Raw genomic sequence first — 21,144 nt, 5'->3', positions numbered from 1 at the left:
TCCATAATGATGTTGGCATTGCCCTTGTCCGCTTTAAAAATGATGAGATCATTATTTCTCATAAGTTAATTAAAAGCAAGAATCTCAGCTTTAGGAACGATTTCTCATAAGTTAATTAAAAGCAAGAATCTCAGCTTTAGGAACGTTACATTTTGGAGGTTTGGTATGTCGAAGAGCCATTACACAATCTTCTCTAACCTCTTCAGCAACATCAATGGGGAGCGTGCGGACCACATTCTCAATCTCAATAAGGAAGTCAACATGAGGGATGGAACGAGGAGCCACAACAAAGCTAAGACCACGCTTGAGAAAGTTAAAGGCGAGAGGATCAATGAAGGCATGAGACAAATTGACAACAAGCTTCAACTCCCAAATCTTAATAGGAGAAATAATAGGAGTAGACCGAGGAAGGAAGGGCCTACTCGGGGAAAGAGAATGAAAGGACGAGGCGTCACCTAAGACTGTACGAGAACACGAGGGGGAGGCATTAAAGGTGACTCAATGGGAAGAGAGGCCGGTGATGGGCTAGAAGCGGGACGCGACGTAGGGGAAGGATCAACCAAATCCAAAGATGACATGTGGCACCGATGTGATGCCAGAGAAGGGGCTTGAGACAGGTAATTCTTGCAAGAAACAAAATTACGGAAGCCAAAATCATTCGAACAAATAATGCAAGAGAGAGTTGATTGGAGTTGTTGAGCCAAGGGCAACGTACCATGATGTGACAAGGAAGAGCCGTTGGAAAGGGGCCGTTGCAAGTCAGCTTGTTGTGCTTGGACGCTGGAACTCTCTGGGTGCGAAGGAAAACCACCAGATATCACGTTTGAGCAAGAGGAATCCTCAAAAGAATTGATCGATTGCTGTCGGGGATGTAAAGGTGGTTATAATCCAAGACACAAGAATAATCCCCATTATTGACAAAGCCTACTCTGTCTGCTATAGGAAAGAGCGCTTGTTGGGGGGGATGCGACAGGAGATTCACAACTGGGTTGGGGTCCGGCCAGCAGGGAGGAGAAACCGAGTGCAAAGAGGGGTGTGGAGAAGTCGAGGATTGGTGAGGTGACGGGTAAGGAGAGATCGAGATAGCAAGGGACAGCGAATGATGGCTGGCAAGGCGTCTATGTTGCAGAGCTAGGAACTTCTTCTTTTGTCTCTTGATACACTCCACCTAATGGCCCATGGCCCTGGCATAGGAAGTTAAGTCCAGGCGAGCCCAAAGGTCCGGACGTAATGAAGAAGCGAGCTCCAAATGAAGAGGCAAGAATCTAGCGTTTAGAAAATTGATAGACCTCCTTGTTGATTTAATGACTGATCTGAGGAGAGAAAGACAGGCCTGAAAGAAAATATGTCTCGTGTGGGCGTTCGCAAGATGATGGGAAATTTTCACGAAAGAGGGGATCAACTGACAATCTCTACAACGCTTCAAAAAGTCAGATCTGCAACCTTCTTTGCTAGCTTGATCCTTAGGCATTCCAGCTGTTTAGATTTCACACATAATTCCTTCTCATGAAGGGTATCGATTAGTGTTATCAGATTTCCACAATCCGTGCTAATATCCAATTATTTATTTCTCAATTCAATTGTGTATACCAGTTTTTTATCATCAACGTTTCAAATCACACTCCGTGATTCATCATCAAGATGATCAAGAATGCCATGGAGATGAAAAGTCTGCAAATCATCTCCTTGGTATTCTTGATCATCCTGATAATGAATCACGGAGTGTGATTCGAAACGTTGATAATAAAAATTGCAGATTTTTCATCTCCTTGGCATTCCTAATCATCCTAATGATGAATCACGGAGTGTGATTGGAAACGTTGATGATAAAAATTGCAGACTTTTCATCTCCTTGGCATTCTTGATCATCCTGATGATGAATCACGGAGTGTGGTTCGAAACGTTGATGATAAAAAACTGGTATACACAATCAAATCGAGAAACAAATAATTGAATATTAGCATGGATCGTGGAAATCTTATAACACTAAACTCCTAATAATGTTAGGATTTAATATTATTCATTTATCATTTTTTCAAATTTTATCTCTATCTATCTATGGACAATAGAAGAGAAAAATGGGGGTTTGACTAAGAAAAACCCTTAAAAAATCGGACCCAATTTTTTTCGCTCTCTATGTGTGCAAGTGAATTAAAATTTGGCATTAGAAATGAGAACTTTGGGAACCGTTGAATCAATTGTGTGAGGATGATAGTGTGGCACACTGTATTCCATTCTATGCACATATGAGATGGAAAGCTCCTCCATTTGGTGTTAGGTACTTTTCTTAGATTGTTCTTTCATCCTATATAGTAATTAGATTTTTAGTCACTTTAGATTTTAATATAATTTAGTTTTACTTCTACATATCTAGATAGTTTAGGAGATTTGGGGATAAATGAGAGATATTAAAATATAAAGTGAATTGCAATCTCTAGTTAGTTTTTCTCATATATTTTTATTCGTTTCTATAAGTTAATTCTAATCCATTTCTTTGTGTGAATTGCAATCTCTAGTTAGTTTTTCTCATATATTTTTATTCTTTTCTATAAGTTAATTCTAATCCATTTTTTTGTCCATTTTTTTCTTATTGGAGATTTTTTCTTCTTCTTTGGATTGTAAGAGAAACTCATCCCTAACTAGAGACAATGTTGGCATCCCATTATTTTGTGTCTCATTCCTTGTCATTCTATTACCATGTTGTGCATTTAACCCTATTTTCAACCTAATATTAATAATCAATTTGAGACATCCAATGTGGGTTCCCAAAGTGTCAAGAAATAAAAGAGCTCATAAATAGTCTCAGTATAGGTTTTTTCAAGTGTTTTCTCTATTTGTTAGAGTTGCAAAATTTTAGGATTTCCTTTAATGTCGTGCATTTTTTCTCAGCCCTAATATCTTAATCCTTTACCTAAAAATCTTCTAAGCCTTTCAAATCAAATTGTCAATCTTTCCCATCCTTAAGTACCAAGTCTAAAAACCTAACCTTCATCTCATTTTCCCTTTATAACTATTAACCAATCAGGATTCCCTTTCCCTATTATCTATCATGAAGTAATATTGAACCCTAACACTTCATATTTATATTATTATATTCCATAACAAAATTAAATCCACAAACTTTTCTCATTCTACATCATGTTTGCGAGTGACTTCCTAGTCACGCATGAACCTCTACAACTTGATTGAAGGCATGTGATATGGATTCTCCCTTACTTTTGATATTTCAAAAATCCCACCTACCCTTGTGTTTGACCTATAATATATTTAATTAGTGATAAAAGGTTTAAAACCATCATAAAAGGTCCTTTATTACCAAGTAACAAATGTTCATCATTTTGGGGTTGATTTACAAGAAGTTTTCTAATAGTAGGGATGACACCATTAATGCATCTACAATGCCCACCAACCACAAGATTTAATTTGTTGATGCCGAAAATGTAAATTTTGAATAAAAGGGCATGGATCTATATAGGAATAAATGAATGAAAATAGGAAGCCTTAATTAATTTGGTCATTAGGTTTTCATTTCTTGATGTTTACACTCCACATTCAGGCTATATTTGTAGTAGATTTCATGAGATTATCCATGCATTTCCATACTCAATCTTAAAGAATCCTAAATGTAGAGAATATTTCTAAGATATTCCTAAGCTAAATGTAAGAGATTTTGTGTAACTAGAAGTAGAATGCGATTGGGATCAGATTCAATTATATTTAAGAGATCCCTAAGCTCTTCATCAAAACTTACTACATTACATAAGATAATTGGCTGGTAATTATATTAAATTAATTTAAATGTTGTACTACAAAATCACCTTCAACCATTTTCATATTAAATAACCTTTTCATTAAAAATACCTTATTTGAAGCCAAGGCTTTAACATTACTATTTTAAGTATTGTCATCAAATCAAAAATTATTTCTTCTTTGGATATATTAAATGCTATAGATAGTACAAGGCACAAACAAATGGTTCCCAATGCCTTTCTAACGAAAATATCCCATTCTTCATCTGACATTGTGACATATTTCTTCATTTTTCCTTATTATTGATGCCAAAAATCTTTTTGATATAGGTAATCTTCCATCTACATTTTTCATAGTTAATAATTTTGGCCATTAAAGTTTTTGACCTTGAATCTTCCTTCCTTAGACATTTGTCCCACTCAAATCTAGAAACCCTTATCAAAAAACCAAATTCACAAAGCTCTCATATCGATTGTTAGTAATTGATAGGTGAAGAAATAAGAAAACCAACAATTATAATGCAAATTTAAAGGTGTGCAAATTGAATCAAGTGAGGATGATAGTGTGGCATGTTGTATTCCATTCTACGCATTGGTATATGAGGTGGAAAGCTCCTCCATTTGGTGTCAGGTTTTTTTCTTCAATTGTTCTTTCATCCTCTAGAATAATTAGATTTTTACTCACTTTAGATTTTGATATATTTTAGTTCTACTTCTACATCTCTAGTTAGATTAAGATATTTGGGAATAAATGAGAGATAATAATATCTAAAGTGAATTGTAATCTCTAGTCTGTTTTACTCACATATTTTTATTCTTTTTTATAAGTCAATCCTAATCCATTTATTTTCTTATTTTTGTTCTTCTTGGAGATTCATTTCTTGTTGTGCTTGTAAGAGACACACATCCCAACTAGAGACAATGTTGGCATCCCATTATTTTGTGTCATTTCTTAACATTTTATTATCATTTTGTACATTTAACCCTTTTTCCAACCTATTACTGATAATCAATTTGAGACATCCTATGCGGGTCCCCTAAGTGTCAAGAAATATAAGAGATCATAAATAGTCTAAGTATAGTTTTTTCTAGTGTTTTCTCTATTTGTTAGAGTTGCAAAATTTTAGGATTTCCTTTAATGTCACGCCTATATTCTTAGCCATAATGTCTTGATCCTTTACCTAAAAATATTCTAAGTCTTTCAAACTAGATTGTCAAACTTTCCCATCCTTGAATACCAAGTCTGATAATCTTACTTTCATCTCATTTTCCCTTTATAACTATTATCTTATCAAAATTCCATTTCCCTAGTATCTATCATGAGGTAGGCTTGAACCTTGACACTTCACATTTTATATTATGAAATTCCATAAAAATATTAAATCCTTAAACTTTGTGCATTCTACATCATGTTTGGGAGTGACTTCCTAGTCACCCATGAACCTCTACAACATAATTGAAGGCATGTGATATGGATTCTTCTTGACATTTGATAGTTCAAAACTTCCACCAACCCTCATGGATAACCTATAATGTATTTAATGAGTCATAAAAGATTTAAACCCATCATAAAAGGGCCTTTACCACCAAGTAACCAATGTTCATCATTTTGGGTCTGATTACAAGAAGTTTACTTATGGTGGTGAAGATACCATTAATGCATCTACAATGCCCACCAACCACAATACTTGATTTGTTCATGCCAAAAAGTATATTTTAAATAAAAGGGCATGGATCTATATAGGAAAAAATGAATGAAAAAGGAAGCCTTAATTAATTTAGTGGTTTGGACTTAATAGCTTGATGTTTACACTGTATATTCAAGTTATGTTTGTAGTAGATTTCATGAGATTATCCATGCCTTTTAATACTAGATCTAAAGGAATCCTTAATGTAGAGAATATTTGTAGATCGAAGAGGAAAATTCCCCCATATTTTTTGGTACAATTTCAGGAAAATGATCCCTAAGAAGTATGTCATTCTATGTAGTTGTACTACTTATGGGTATCAAAATTTAATATAGATTTACATCTTCTTATGTGTGTATTAAGTATTCGGAAGGATTTATTTGGAAATATGATGAAAAAGATAGAAACAAAGGGATCATAGTAGAGATAAAAACTTACATAGAAGAACCCCCTTGATCATAGTTTCCATATTTGAGAATGACATTTTAATATTATAATAATATGGGCTTATATTAAATTTGTAATATAAATAATTTTTAATCTTTATTGATTGAGTTATTTAAAGGATAAATTGAACTTGAGTGAGTGTGTCTCTATATGTGTAATGTATATTTTTAGATGTGTAGTGATTTGTTAGTCAATCAAACAATACTAAAATCTTCACTTCATGATCTTGTGATGTATTTTTATATAATAATAAATAAAATGTATGAAAATACTTGTGAATTATTAATTAGACTCATTTAATATTTTTTAAATGTATATTATCTTGATGAATATATGTATAAAATCTAGTTTTCTTATGATAATCTTGAGTGATCCAACAAGATGATCATATTCAAGAGAGGACAAATTTTTGCTTTCTTCAATAATGATGGCAACATTGTTCCATCTCAATGTTAGAGACCTCAACATCTTGTTGACCACAACTTCTTTGCTCATTATTTCGTCTAAAGTAGCCATTTTATTGACCACATCTTTCACCCTTATACAATAATCACTCACATTATTTTGTTTCCTGCATTTTTAAATTCTTAAACTCCCTTTTTCAAGGTTTGTAGCTTCACAACCTTGATCCCATCACTACCTTTGTAAACTTCCTTGAGAGTTTTCCAGGCATCCTTAGCATTCTTTGCATCTGCAATTCTTGAAAATAAGTTCTTATTAAGAGCAATTTGAATGTAAGATAAAGCTTATGCCTTCTTCTTCTTAGCTTCCTTCTTAGCCACTACATCATTTGCTATAAGTGAATTCCCATCTTGAGGCTCTTCATACCCTATTTCTACAATTTCCCACATATCTTTTCCTACTAAGAAAGTCATCTAGTAATCATAATCGACTTCCATTGAATTCTCAAATTGGAAAAGAATTAGTATTTGACATTATGAAACTCTAAACACAATCACCTTCTCTGATAACAAATGAAGAATTGAGAAAAATAGTCCCAAAACAATAACTGATGAGAAAAATATTTCAATAAACAAAATAATAAATACTTGCAACAATAAAAGTTTACCCTATATCATTCTATTATAATTGAAGAAAATAGAAAGCTTGCACTTAATTAATAGTCAAACATTAAAGAGCCTTTGATTTATCAAATAGATACTTAGGTAGGCTTATCATGAATAAACCCTTGAGACCTAAGTCCATGTTTAGTAATGACACTATTAAAAGGACGATAAAAACCATGCATCAAACACAGTGTTTTCTCAAGAATAAAACTAGAAAAAGCTCTTAAAAAATTTTAAATTCTCATAAAATAAGAATATTATTCTATTGTCCAAGGGGTTGAGCTTAACTGGTTAAAACACCGAGTTCTCACTGTGGAGACCCAAGTTCAATTCCCAATAGGGACATCTAAAATGGAACTCTAAGTTGTGACTCTTGGCCTTCCATAAAAATGGGGAAGGTCTAGGGTCAATCTAATCAAACATAATAATAATAATAATAATAATAGTAATAATAGTAATAATAGTAATAATAATAATAATAATAATAATAATAATAATAATAATAATAATAATAATAATAATTCAAAATATTGCGGCTTCGATCTATTATCTAACAAAAAAGAAAAAAGAAAAAAAGAAAAAGAATATTACTCTATTATAAATGTGTCCCACTTAAGAATACCCATGACAACAAAAAAAACTTTTGAGGATCATCCAAATTGGGATGACTCAAAATACTAACACCTTATATCTATGTATCTTAATTGGCAATGGTGATGAAACTAGAAAAATATCCTCATCTTTAAGAAATAAGTGTTGAAAAGATGAAGAAGTACAAATAGACAATGAAAATTGTTCACATGAGAATCACTCTCAAATAACTAACCTATTTCTCATAGTAACAAAACATTCTTCACAACTAAATGATGCTACTTAATCAAAATTTAATGATTTTTTAAATTTAAACCTTTGAAACAAAGTACAACATAATTCTATATTAAAGGCGTGAGAGTAAAAGATCATATGGTGTAGGTTTAAATTGGGCGCCTAATTATGTGAGAAACACAACTAAATCTGGGGGACTCAATCATTGAAGTAGGTCTGGAATTTGACAGTCACTCCTACTTGTCATATCATTTTTTTTAATGATGGTTTAGTAATTTCAATGCCTTTCATTTGACGTTTTAAAAAAAATCTTCTTTGTGTCATCCTTCTCAAAATAACTACATTTTATTTTTAAATTAATATTTGAGATCTCCCCAAATTCATCAATAATGAGAAAAATGAAGTACAATTACAAACTTACATTTTATTGATAAATAAAAAGAATAATAATATAATATATATTTATAATAGAAAATATAAACAGCTTTAAAAATTCATATTAAAATAGTTTAAAAATTAGAAACAACTATGTTTTAGTATTTCAGTTATAACAAGTTTCTAAATCGATATTTGAGACAATCTTCTTAAAAATATTTAAAAAATAAATTGACTAAGTTTCTAAATACACTTAAGAAAATATAAATTATTTTGAAAATTCATATTAAAATATTATAAAATTAGAAATAAATATATCTTATTTTTTTAAATAAATTTATATTTTTATAATAAACATTCTTAAATAATATATATCAATATTTTAAATTAAAATATTATATATATATTACCTATTATAATATTTTACAGTTTATTAATAATTTGAAGTGTCATATATATATTTTTAGAAAAAAATAGCATGTCAATATATACCGTCCAGTAATTTTTTAAGTTGTCATATACGATCCAAAAGTCAAAAAACGACCATATAACCTGTCAAATTCCAGGCCTGCATTGAAGCTTTTGACATGTTTTAAAAGCTGCAGTAAGAAATGCTAGATTAGCAAATACGAGAATCCATGTTAAAGTGAGAAAGTGTGTTATTTTTAAATAAAATCCACCTTATTAGAGAAAATTTAATTTGAACAATTAAATTAAAAAATATTTAAATCGTTGGAATAGACGAGCACAGATTGACCACCACAATTCTTAGTTTGCAGGTTTAACGTCGTTTTGGGTAAGACAATATGTACACCGTGGAGAACAAAATAATACGGAGCCAGCGCATGCGCAATTCTTACATTAACATGTTCCTCGTCGTTTTGGATAAGAGAAAATTTATATTGCGTGGTACAGGCTACTGAAGAATTAACAAGAAATTTTGTTTAGGCAATGAATCGGAATGGGCTTAATCAGTAGTAAACCACGCAAATCGGCACTTCTAATGCTATAAACTAACAAGAATGGTTGAATCTTGCATTCGTGGATAAGCTTGTAGAGATTGTGCTGAGATGGCTTCGGTTAACGCTCCCATTTGCAAAGATTATGAGTTGAAGATTGTTAACACAGAAGTTATAATGCCTACACTTCCAATGTAGCAGCACATCCTTCCTCTGTCAAATCTAGATCTCCTTATTCCTCCAGTTTCTGTCCATGTGGTCTTCTGTTATAAAAATCCCTTTCCTAGGACTTTTGCATCAGCACTATCTCATCTCAAGACTTCCCTCTTGAAGGTGTTAGTGTCCTATTATGTATTTGCGGGAAGATTGGTTACAGATAGCATTGGCCTACCAAAGGTCCATTGCAATAACAAGGGAGTTCGCTTCACCCAAGCTTATGCTGCAGCTCCTCTTTCTCAGCTGAATTTATACGACCCTGATGAGTCTGTGCAGGGGAAGCTTGTTCCTTTACTTTCAAAACCCTTTCAAGAAGATGGCATTCCCGTCTTTGCTGTTCAGGTAAGAGCACATAATTCTTTCCACCCTTTTTGCTTTCTGCATAACAATCTTAACAGTTTTTAGGTATTTGCAGGTGACAGAATTTGGCTGTGGAGGTCTTGTTATTGGCTGCACTTTCGACCACAGAATTGCAGATGCATACTCTGCAAACATGTTTTTCACAATTTGGGCAAAGCTTTCTAGAAATGACTCAACTGCATCTCTGAATCCAAGCATTACACGCTCCATATTATGCCCTCGAGATTCCCCTGCTCACTGTGCTGAAATTAACAATATGTATGTGAGGCATTGTTCACAAGAATTCAGCCAAGAAAACCCTCACCCACCTTCTTTAGTAAGTAGAATTTACTATCTAGATGTGAAGAACATTATGGATCTCCAATTCAATGCAAAAAAAGATGGTAAGAGTAACACCAAATTAGAGGTTTTCAGTGCTTACTTGTGGAAGCTACTGATAAGCAGCCACAAGGTCAAGGACACCATAAATTGTAAAATAGGAATAGTTGTAGATGGACGCCAACACTTAAGGGAGATTGGGATTTCTGCCAATTACTTTGGCAATGTTCTAACCTTGCCCTTTGCTGAGTCTAATGCTGGTTATATAAAAAGCAAACCACTTTGTTGGAGTGCAGGGCTAATTCATGATGCCATAAAGAGTGCAGCAAATGAGGAACACTTTCAAAGCTTAATTGACTTCGTTGAGACTACAAAGCCAACACCTGTCTTAGCCAAGATTTACTGCGGAGCAGATGACATGGAGTCCTCAGGACCTGCAGTTTTGGTGTCTTCTGGACTGTGGTTTCCTTTGTATGAGGTTGATTTTGGATGGGGAAAGCCTACTTTTGTAAGCTACCATTTCCCTTGGGGTGCTGAAGCGGGCTATGTCATGCCTACTCATAGCCCTCTAGGAGACGGTAGTTGGATAGTATACATGCATCTTCCAATGTAACAGTTAAGTGCAATTGAATCTGATCCCAATCGCATTCTACTTCCAATCACACAAGATTTCTTACATTTGGCTTAGGAATGTCATAGAAACCAAGGTGGGTTTATGTTTGAAGCATTGTACAAATAAGTGTTGGAGATAACTGTATACCCCATACTTACTTTTTTATATTGTAATGTTTTTGAGGAATTGAATTTATTAATACTGTTGGCAGTAAGAGGTTTTATGGTGTTCAAATTACAGAATCAAGTGTCCATAAATCACAGTTTACTGAAATGTTTCATTTATTAATTTTAAAAGTTGTGTATCATCGTCAACTGTTATTATCCAATTCAGTTTTTATGTGTTTTTCTATATTGTTATGATTTTATTAGTTTTATCAGTTAAATAACATATTACATTACATATAAATCAGCAGTTCTAGATTAGATTATGTGTAAATTTGATAAAAATATTTCCACACAATCAAATTCAGAAACAGCTGATTTATATCTTTTAGATTGTGAAAACTTAATGTCTATTATATTACATCACAATCATGTAATCTATTCATTTCGCAATTACAAACAATGTTTTGTTTGTCTAAACTCAGAAACAAGGGACACTGATTGTCCTTTGAACGTTTCAAATGGTAGTGTTTTTGGCCGTTTGACATAGAAATTCTTGAAGTCTTTCTACCAAGGTACATATAGTGGCCGTTGACGTATTGAAATGATTGGGGAATGCATGTTGGGTTGCAGCAGGGCTTTTTTGAATAGCTAATATTTAATAAAAATTCGACAACATTTCTGCAAATGAGAAATACTATAAACAAATGAAAAATAATAATCCTGATTTGTAGCAAGAGAGTTTTGAAGGGATGAGCGAAGCTGTTAAAGTGATGCTTTCTGCTGTGACTTTGTCTTGTTCCTTCACCACAACAAGTAGTTCGTTTCCATATATTCTTTAATGAACTTTCCTGCTCACATGTTACAGAGCATATCTCTGTTTAATTGATTTAGTTAACTGTAGACTCCTCAAACTAAATAAAAAGAAAGCAATGATTTTATATTTTAGAGACATGTATCTGGTAACTCCAAGTTCCTACTGGCTAAGAAGATCCACGATGAACTTGTCTATGTTCGGGGAAAAGTAGATTCTATGAAAGCCGATCAGGTTTTAGAGACATGTATCTGGTAACTCCAAGTTCCTACTGGCTAAGAAGATCCACGATGAACTTGTCTATGTTCGGGGAAAAGTAGATTCTATGAAAGCCGATCAGGTTCGCTTCAGTTTTATGGCTCGGAAGTTTTGAATTTATTTAATCAGGTGAGATAGTGCTGATACATAATAGGCTATTTAGTAAATGATGTTTGTGCAATGAAGATCTTAATATAGAAGTCGGGATTCCAACCATGTGTGGACTACAAAAATCTTCCCATTAAATGAAATCAGGACGCCTAAAGAGGTCATAGTCTTGACCAAACGATTGGAGTTTGTAGAAGGGTTTGCAAGGGAACGCCAAAAGAAGGGCGAAGGAATTGCAGGAAGATTGAATAGCAAATAAAGTGGTAAGAGGAGCTACTCACTAAGAAATCCATCACTACTAAATAACTCGTATTAGAAATTAATATATATATTGTTATTTGTTCTTTGATTAATCTTGATTCATAATAATAAATTAGCATTTGTAACTATAAAAGATTTAAGAGATACGTTGATAGGATTTTAAAGATAAAATTTAATTAAAAATCTATTATGAAAATGAAATTAAAAAGCAAGATTTTTGTAACTTATTAAAAGAAAGTAGTAATGGCTTGTGATTATGATGCAAATGTCCTAATTTCATAGGCATTCTACCCCAAATATCATTGATCGATTGATCGATACATATTAGGAGCTAAGTTTCTATCTACAATTTGGACAGTGATGACAATGGTAGAGAAATCATGGCTATGAAAATCAATACATGCATTAATGAAAAAATCTTGTGAACGGGGAAATCAATTATAAAAACATTAATGAATTCAAATCTATGATATTTTTTGAGTTATCTTTTTTTATTGCTGCCATGATAGGTTTTGAAAGGTCCTCATCTTTTGAGAACTATTGCATTTGTGTGGCACCCTGATGGGCATAATTTATTGAACCCACTATATACAATTCAAGCATAAAAATCATAATCATGACTTTCAAAATCAAAATTTAATAGAAATAATTGAAAGGAAAGTGTCAATGAAATTTCTTCGGAAGCCTTTAGAGAGTCCAAACTTTGTACTTCTTTGATAATTGTAACAAAAAAGTATATAATACAACAAACTTATAGACTACAATAGAAATAACATTACAAATAAGTAACATTACAAATAAGTAGGGAAAAATCATTGATCTTACACATATGACAACACATGAATAAGAATTTGAATATAATCTATACTTCATAAGTAATACATGATAGCATGTAATCCGCAATAATACCACATCCAAAAATGTAGACAACAACAACAAAAAAGTGCATTTTGAACTAAATTTTTTTAAAATTTTATTTCAACCTAATGAGAGACTTTTAGTCTGTGTATCAAAATTAGGTGTAAGGGATGACCCCACATTACATTGCAGCAGTTAGCTGTAAGTCTCCTACATAAGAGATCTTAAATTCAAATCTCAAGCATCGTTCAATTAAAAAAATATATACTGGTCCAAGCTAAAAAGAAACATCACTGCACAAACCCACTGTTCATTATATACCAGCGATTTGTTCTAGAGCAGCAGTTTTATCTTTTGCATTCTTTATTGGTTTGAAAGTCATGCTTGAATTGCGAGAATATGAAAGGCTTGTAACGCCTTGGATTGTTGGCGTCAACAAGCTCTTCAGGCGCCCAGATTTCCCTCTCCATTGGAAAGGCAGTGATTAAGGCAGTCGACATACGATCTATCCACCCTTTACAAACAACACGATGAGCTATGCTGCGGTATTCGCCATTACTCCACGCCTGCAATCATATCCATCATTCAACCCTATACTGTATCAGGCAGGAATATTAAATTTCTGTAATGATAAATTGTAGAGGGAGATTAATTATAAAACCTTGAGGGACGCCCCTAGATTTACAACAAATGAATGAGACGGAGGTTCGACGTTTAACCACTCGCCCTCCTGAGACCGAATTTGAAGGTCTCCCACATTATCTTGGTAAAGGATTGTGAGGCACCCGATATCTTCATGACAACCAAGTGTCTCCTCCTCGATATCTTTTTTTTCCGATGAGTAGCCGTTTATGCGCAATCTTGATGTGCACTTTTCGAAGTGGGAGTGGTAGAAAGCTTTGGCATCCAACCCCAGGCTTAGAAGAATTACTTTTGTGATTTTGGGTGCAAGATTTGAGACACACAAACCGTACGTTGCCATCTTCTCGCTGCCAAGCAAAATGATACAGAAACTTAAATAATGGGACATAGCCTAATGAATTAGGCTTAGAAACACGAAAAAGTAAAGATGAAATAACGTATCAGAAATTTAGATTTCCTTGCGGCCATATGTTAAAAAACATTTGGTCCAATGAATCGGGATTAGTTGAGTCAGGAAGACTGAATGTCTCAAAATTAGGGCTTCGATAGTAACTATCGTATGGCTTACAAGTTGTAGCTCTGTCCTTAACCTCTGTGGGCATGGATAATAAATCTCGGCCGGGTAGCATTCCGAATGTTATCCAGAATCTCTACTCGAATTCCATGGTTGACAAGGTAGAAAAACCCCCATTCTCTACACGCCTTCCTAAGTTTGGCGATGACGGGATGATCTCGAAGGTGGGTCAGATCTTCAGCATCCAAATCTTGTGAGAATTCGGAGATGTCGATTACAGGGAGATCAACTTTAGATCCAATGGCTTCAATGGGAAATTGTAGCGGGTAAGACATTGTGTATTACAGATTCCGGGTTAGCTTGGACGTCTCTATAAATGTGATCTTCCGATCGGCTCAAGAAACATAATGCAGGATGACAAATATATCCAAAAGGAATTGCCTCAAAAGTCAAAACAAATCATTGACATTGTGAAGTAATACTAATAGACAAATCATCTAAACAGGCCATGATGTAACAATTTTACAATTTCGCACCGTCATGATGGATTCATTTGGTCAAACGTAATTTTTTGTTTTGGAATATTAGTGCTATTTATAATCTTTTATGCGGACTAGGTGATAACTATTTGTCTTCTCCGAATTAAAGTCTCATTTATGATTTGTCAAGATTGTTATTGATTGCATTTTAAAATATTTTAAAAAACTGTTTCTTGCGGACTTTTGTTTTTCAGTATTTTTAATAAGTAAAAGAAGTTCACGAGATTTTCATGTCAATTGTCTTTTTGGATTTCGTAGATTTCATAAGCAATTTAATAGTTAGAGGGTTATATTTCTTATACCTACTTTGAATCATATATAATTGAAAAGGCTTTTTTGTAAAAGACTATACTAGCAATCACGCCTTGGTGTGCAATGGGTACACCGAAAAGGTTTGGAAGGTAAGTTAGAGAAAATTATGGTCTATTTGTTGCATACTTTTGTGTAGCACACTAGATCAATTGGTAGACTATTTAGCAAATGATGTTTGTGCAATGAAGGTTTCAATATAGAAGTGATAACTTCAAATCAACTATGCATCCACTTATATGGATCAAAAAATGACTAAAACAAAACCTTTGAATCATGAAGATAATCGAGCTCCATTACAATTAAGACATGTTATGTTTACAATAGGGAGATATGGAGAGAGAGGGAGAGATAGAGGGGGAAAGAGCAAGAGAGAGGTAAGGAGTTATAGATAGAGATGGAGATGGAGATGGAGATGGAGAGAATGATGGGGGGAGATAGACAAATAAAGGTAGAAATAGGAAGTGATATAAACTAAGAGGTAGAGAGATGGAGATATGTAGCGGTAGAGAGATGTTATGGTAATGAGAGAACGAGAGAGAGAGAGAGAGAGAGAGAGAGAGAGAGAGAGAGAGAGAGAGAGAGAGAGAGAGAGAGAGAGAGAGATGGAAGAAAAATTATGGAGAGATAGAGATAGAGCGACAAAGAGATATAGACATAGAGGTGTATGAAGAGGAAGGCAGATGAAGAGAGATAGAGATGAAGAGATAGAGATATATAGAGGAAGAGGGAGAGATAGAGAGATATATAGATGATGATATAGAGTGAAAGAGACATAGAGATATAAACAAAATATAGAGGGAGTTGGAGAGAGAAAGAGAACCCAAAAAATAAAGAAGTAGAAATACAAATAGATATGAAGAGAGGGAGAGTGATATAGTTGGGATAGAGAGGGGGAGATAAAAAGGGAGAGATAGATATATAGGAAGTAAAGGAGAAGGAGATGAAGATATATGGGAAGAAAAAGGGAGAGAGAGAGAGAGAGAGAGAGAGAGAGAGAGAGAGAGAGAGAGAAGGAGATAGAAGGAGATAGAGAGAGGAGTGAAAGGAAAATCGACATAGAGAAAGAAAGAGATAGAGATAGTGATATAATGTGGGAGTTATAGAGGGAGAGATGGATTGAATAAGAGCAGTAGAGATACTGAGATATATATAGAAAGGGTGAGGGGTAGAAAGAGGGGGCAAGAGTGAGAGAGAAAGAAGGTGATAGATACATGTAATAGAGAGAGGGAGAGATAGATGGAGAGGAAGAAAGATAGAGAGATAGAAATAGGGAAGAAGAGACAGAGTGTATGTGTGTGTGTATGAGAGAGAGAGAGGTATATATAATGATTAACAAATAGAGGGGGGAGAGGGAGCGAGAGAAGTAGAAAGAGGAGAGAATTAAAGAGATAGAAAAAGGGAGTGGTAGAGAGAGAGAGAGAGAGAGAGAGAGAGAGAGAGAGAGAGAGAGAGAGAGAGAGAGAGAGAGAGAGATGAAGAGAGGGGGATAAATAAAGATAGAAAGAGGGACACAATGGGAGAGGGGGATACTATAGATGAAATGATCAAGATATATAAAGTGATATACAGAGAGAGGTAGAAAGGACATATAGAGAGAGTAGGAGAGATAGAGTGAATAAGATAGAGATAGAGATACAATGGGAAATACATAAATAGAGAGGGTGTCAAAGTAGAGAGAGATGATTTTTTTTTTTAAATCGATTAATATACAATTATTGAAATTTAAAAATAAACAATTATAAACTAAATTATCCTTAAAATTTTTAATTATTATTTGTAATTTCATAAGAAGACATAAGTAATTAAAATAAATTTTAGACTTAAATATAAATTAAAAAAATTAAAATTATAGAATAAACTAAATACAAAGTAAAAATATATCAACATTTAAATATAAATAAGATACTTATTAAGTAAATAAATAATTAAATATAATTTTTTTTATTAGAATTGAAATATTAATAAAATATGTACCTACAGATATAATTAATATATTACAAATAATGTTAGTGTTGATTGAAAGATAAATTCAATCTTAACATATAATAAAAAAAATTGTAAAATTGAATGTAAATATAATCATATTCTTTAATAGATTAAATAATAGAATTAAACTTATACTTCAAATAAAATATTCAAAATTGAAATTGTTAAAGATAAAATTATAACTTTTATATATTAAAAGTTAAAGTATAATCAAACTTAAAAAAATTAAAAGTAAAATAGAATCTATTAAAAAAAAAAATGTTAATTACATATAAACTTTAATGCAAGTCAAATAAAAATGAATACAAATTAAACAATATAAGGGAAGAGGAATAGTTACCATTCATGTTCCAATAACCGTTTGCTCCTTGCACACCCAACCCTCCAATTACTAACTTTAAAAAAAATCAAAAAACAAATAACTAAAAGTTCATTAATAAATTCACATGTACCAATAGACGCTCATTTTAAAACTTTTTTGGACCATAATTGGCCCATTTGTGCACTTTTATTGGTACCCATAGTACATGAGTACTGGGATATTTGTGCATAAGTATTGGCGATTTTAAGTGCATACTTATTGGGGCATCTTTAAACAGGCATCAGATGACACTTTGAAAAGTGTACTTTTTGACCCTTGCATGCATAATGGATCCCATAGTGTGCATCATTACTACCAGAAGCCAAAACAATAGCTACAAGTTGTTAAGTCGCATGTGGAAACAACAATTTTTATTTTTTTTTGTCAAAATCGGATGTACCATTTAGAATACGTGGGTGCATGAAGCTAGCTATAACGGCTATTGGTACACTTTCCCTAATGTAATATATAAGGTAGCATAGATTATCAACATGTTTTTTTGGAAATAGCCTAAGATTAAAAAGTTTTATTTGAATAGTTATTCTTATGTGAAGTGGGATTATTGGCTTTTCGTAATAGATGAAGCCATTAGTTTCAAGGGGAGCACATTTTTCAATTGAAAATTTCATTTTTTAATTAAAAATTTTGATGAATATTTTTGTATCCTGTGATATACATAAGATCAATTGATAAAGAGATATAGGGATGGAGAAATATGGAGAGATAACAAGATAGAATTAAGAAAAGAGATTAATGAAAAAACATCTTTAAAGTGACAAAGAGTACAATAATTTAAAATGACAAAAATAAAGATTTAAGACTACATAAATTTTTTCATAGAATATGGAATTAATTTCTTCTTGCAGGGTATTTCTTTCTCATGTCTTCTTCCATGTTCAACTTTTCAATGCATAATCAAGATTCTCCCCCTGTTTGACTTTTTTAATGCATAATCAAATAAAAAAATGGCTTTCAGTGCCATAAAATTAATTTGTTCGATCTTCTCGTCTTTTTCATTTTCCTTACTAAATTCATATCTTCCTCCATTGGTGTGGGCGGTGATACCAAATGAAGAAACCCTAATTCCTGAGGAAGCCATCACAGTTATACACCATTCCATGATTTAAAAGGATTGCTTGTTTGCTTACTCACCGAAAAACTTTAATTGAAGTGATTTAATCAATCATTTAGGAGGATCAAATTTTAGAAACGCTATTCATTTACTTATATACCTTTAGAAGAAGTAAAAGTTCTTATGGTAAAATTTTAGCACATTCATTCTTATTTTATCTTGAAGTAAAACATATTTTTTGTTAGTTCCATATCTATCGAAAAAACCCCTCCAATTGTATAGCTCCAATTTTGGCACAGATAGGGAGGATGCTGGCAAACGTTGTGGAATTTGGCTTTACACCTACCAATTGCATTTTTTTTTGGAAAGTTTCTAAAGCCTTTTCAACGAATCCATTATTCCATACCCTATTTCAAAGATCCCATTTTTATACAGGCAGGGAATATGCTGGCAAAAGTTGTGGAATTTGGCTTACCCTGCCAATTGCATTTCCTTGAAAGTCACTAACGCCTTTCCACCAAATCCATTTGTGAAAAACCTCCTTATAGTACAGTCCATGAGAAATAGTCCATTATGTCCATAACCTCCGAACATTGTAGTCCATGAGAACACATTTCTTTGAGGCATTCTGTCAAACAAGTCACGTGCCTTGTCTATGCTTCCACATTTTGGTTACCTTTCTGCCATGGCTATTGCAACTACAACATGTGACAAAATCCTTTATGATAAATAACATCATAGTATTATGGTCTGCCTCTTCAAAATTCGGTCGTGAGGTCGCGAGATCGAATCACGTAGGAAGGAACCAATATGGAGTTTGTGTGTGGCTACAACCATGGTGTCTCTCTATCTTTTGTTCTTGATCAAACATGCCAAATTTCTTCTGGTGTGTATTCCATGAAGATGTTATCCCCAACTTATAAAAGCAATGAGAATATGGATCACTGTAAAAGAAACATAATTAATTCACAATTTTCAATTTCTGACCAGCAACGTCTAGTTTCAATCTTACAAACAAATTAAGAGACCATATCTGTAGAGGTACCAGATACAACAAGATACCTTATCTGGGTTTATTTGCATAAGAACCCATATCTAGACCGTATCCAAATGCCAAGATACAGGACCATTTGCCATTAGGAATGGACTGATATGGGTTATTAGTCGCGGATACTAAAAACATAAATAAAATATATTTCAATTTCCCAACGAATTTCTACCATGGCAGACGAGATCTGTAGAATCAGTAATTTTTAGTCACGAAATTTCCTCAACGTGAGAAATTTAATTGGAAAGCAGAATGAATGCAAGACACCAAAACAGTGACCAATGGGAAGCCGTAAAAATCCAAGGGTTCAGAAGGTTTTAATCGTCTTGCAACCCTTTTCGTAAAACCTAAGTCGTAGATGTATAAAGTTAACCGATTTATTTCATAGAGGGAACGCCTTCGACGTAATAAACATGTGTTTATGGTAAGAATAATTCATGTATTTAAAATGCTTTTGATCAATTCTTAGACACGTCCATTATTAAAATAAGTCTTGTGAGAATAAAAAGATAAGTATGATCAAATATTGTTCCAACCAGAAGGTATTATGCCAAAGGAGATTCCAGATCGGGAATATTCAAGGGGTATTGTAATATGCAAAAGGATTACACAAGGATACATTAATATATGTATAAGTAGACGAGGGAAACTTTAAGGTTGGTTAAGTTTGTTTTTCTTTATCATTATATTATAGTTTTTTCCTTTTTATCATTTTATTTGTAATGAAGTGATTATAAAATAGTAGACTAGTTAATATCAATTCATATGGAAATAGAGTCCTAAATTATATATCTTAATATTTTCATGTCCATAATCAAGTTAGCAAAACTTTGATTTACCAAGCTTTGTCTTGCAAAGTTCACACTCTCAAATGCATTCTCATCCTTAAATACAATTTATATTTAATTATCTAAAATTTAACCAATCAACCCATATCTTGTGTTTCAAAAGATTTGTAATAATTATTAGTTGCATCTAATAAAATCACAACAAAGACATAGTGTAAACATTTACCTTAAAAAATATGACTAATATTTCATAAAGAAAATGCAAAAAGAATGGAGATAGCATTTCATTCAGCAAAAGATAAATTGACTTATATTGATTTTCTAAAACAAGATTTGCATGTGCATTGGAAACATTAACTCAAAAATTTGTATTTTCATAATTTACTCTCATAAAAAAGTCTTAAATTTCTAACAACACAAAGCTACATCAAATTTCTAATGAATGTTACAATAGCAATAATTCTATTTATGGTTAAATAGAAAGACTCGTCTAAGTTGGATGATTAACACATTTCATTTATATTTTTATTTATGTTACAAAAAGTGGTTGTCACTTTTAAAAGTTCCATCTAGGTCTAATTTCTTAAAATCTAAGAGCTAAGTAAAGGAGGTAGATATGTTATGGAAGATACTTGATGCATTAAGAAAGACAACTCCCACAAATAATCTACTAACCTTTTAAATTATTCAATCTACACCAACGAAAGAGGTGTAAGATAAAAAATTTAATAGAACAAAAGGATAACCACTTATGCTAATAAATTCTTATATCATGTATAAAAAAAAAATCACTATATGTAATGATTCTAATATAGAAACATTATAGACAAGGAAAAGTAAGGAAGGCTAGGATAACTGATGA

General features: G+C 32.8%; 2 protein-coding genes across 2 annotated transcripts; one reads left to right on the top strand and one right to left on the bottom strand.

Annotated features, from left to right (window-relative positions):
- The first annotated feature begins 571 nt into the window (after positions 1-571).
- On the top strand, positions 572-10,762 carry LOC131856576 (coniferyl alcohol acyltransferase-like). Its single transcript, XM_059208419.1, has 4 exons — positions 572-617; positions 730-794; positions 943-1,066; positions 9,674-10,762. Exons 1-4 carry the CDS (start codon positions 572-574, stop codon positions 10,615-10,617), a joined length of 1,179 nt encoding a protein of 392 aa, XP_059064402.1. The 3' UTR covers positions 10,618-10,762.
- A 2,605-nt stretch (positions 10,763-13,367) lies between these two features.
- LOC131057208 (gibberellin 20 oxidase 1-A-like) lies at positions 13,368-19,040 on the bottom strand. Its single transcript, XM_059208418.1, has 3 exons — positions 18,922-19,040; positions 13,682-14,009; positions 13,368-13,586 (listed from the first exon to the last, which is right to left on the bottom strand). Exons 1-3 carry the CDS (start codon positions 19,038-19,040, stop codon positions 13,368-13,370), a joined length of 666 nt encoding a protein of 221 aa, XP_059064401.1.
- Between the last annotated feature and the right edge of the window lie 2,104 nt (positions 19,041-21,144).

Source organism: Cryptomeria japonica, chromosome 7, assembly GCF_030272615.1.
Source record: "Cryptomeria japonica chromosome 7, Sugi_1.0, whole genome shotgun sequence".
Taxonomy (NCBI): Eukaryota; Viridiplantae; Streptophyta; class Pinopsida; order Cupressales; family Cupressaceae; genus Cryptomeria; species Cryptomeria japonica.
The sequence above is the reverse complement of the archived record's forward strand: the minus strand, read 5'-3'. Positions and strand labels throughout refer to the sequence as shown.

Excerpts from the sequence above, each read along its gene's own strand:
- LOC131856576 (XM_059208419.1), top strand. The coding sequence starts at position 572 with ATGACATGTGGCACCGATGTGATGCCAGAGAAGGGGCTTGAGACAG. Across the intron at positions 795-942 it reads TGGACGCTGGAACTCTCTGG|GAAAGAGCGCTTGTTGGGGG; the intron begins GTGCGAAGGAAA and ends TGTCTGCTATAG. Across the intron at positions 1,067-9,673 it reads GAGGATTGGTGAGGTGACGG|AGCACATAATTCTTTCCACC; the intron begins GTAAGGAGAGAT and ends TGTTCAGGTAAG.
- LOC131057208 (XM_059208418.1), bottom strand. The coding sequence starts at position 19,040 with ATGTTCGGAGGTTATGGACATAATGGACTATTTCTCATGGACTGTACT. Across the intron at positions 14,010-18,921 it reads AAGGAAATGCAATTGGCAGG|CGAGAAGATGGCAACGTACG; the intron begins GTAAGCCAAATT and ends TTTGCTTGGCAG. Across the intron at positions 13,587-13,681 it reads ATCTAGGGGCGTCCCTCAAG|GCGTGGAGTAATGGCGAATA; the intron begins GTTTTATAATTA and ends ATATGATTGCAG.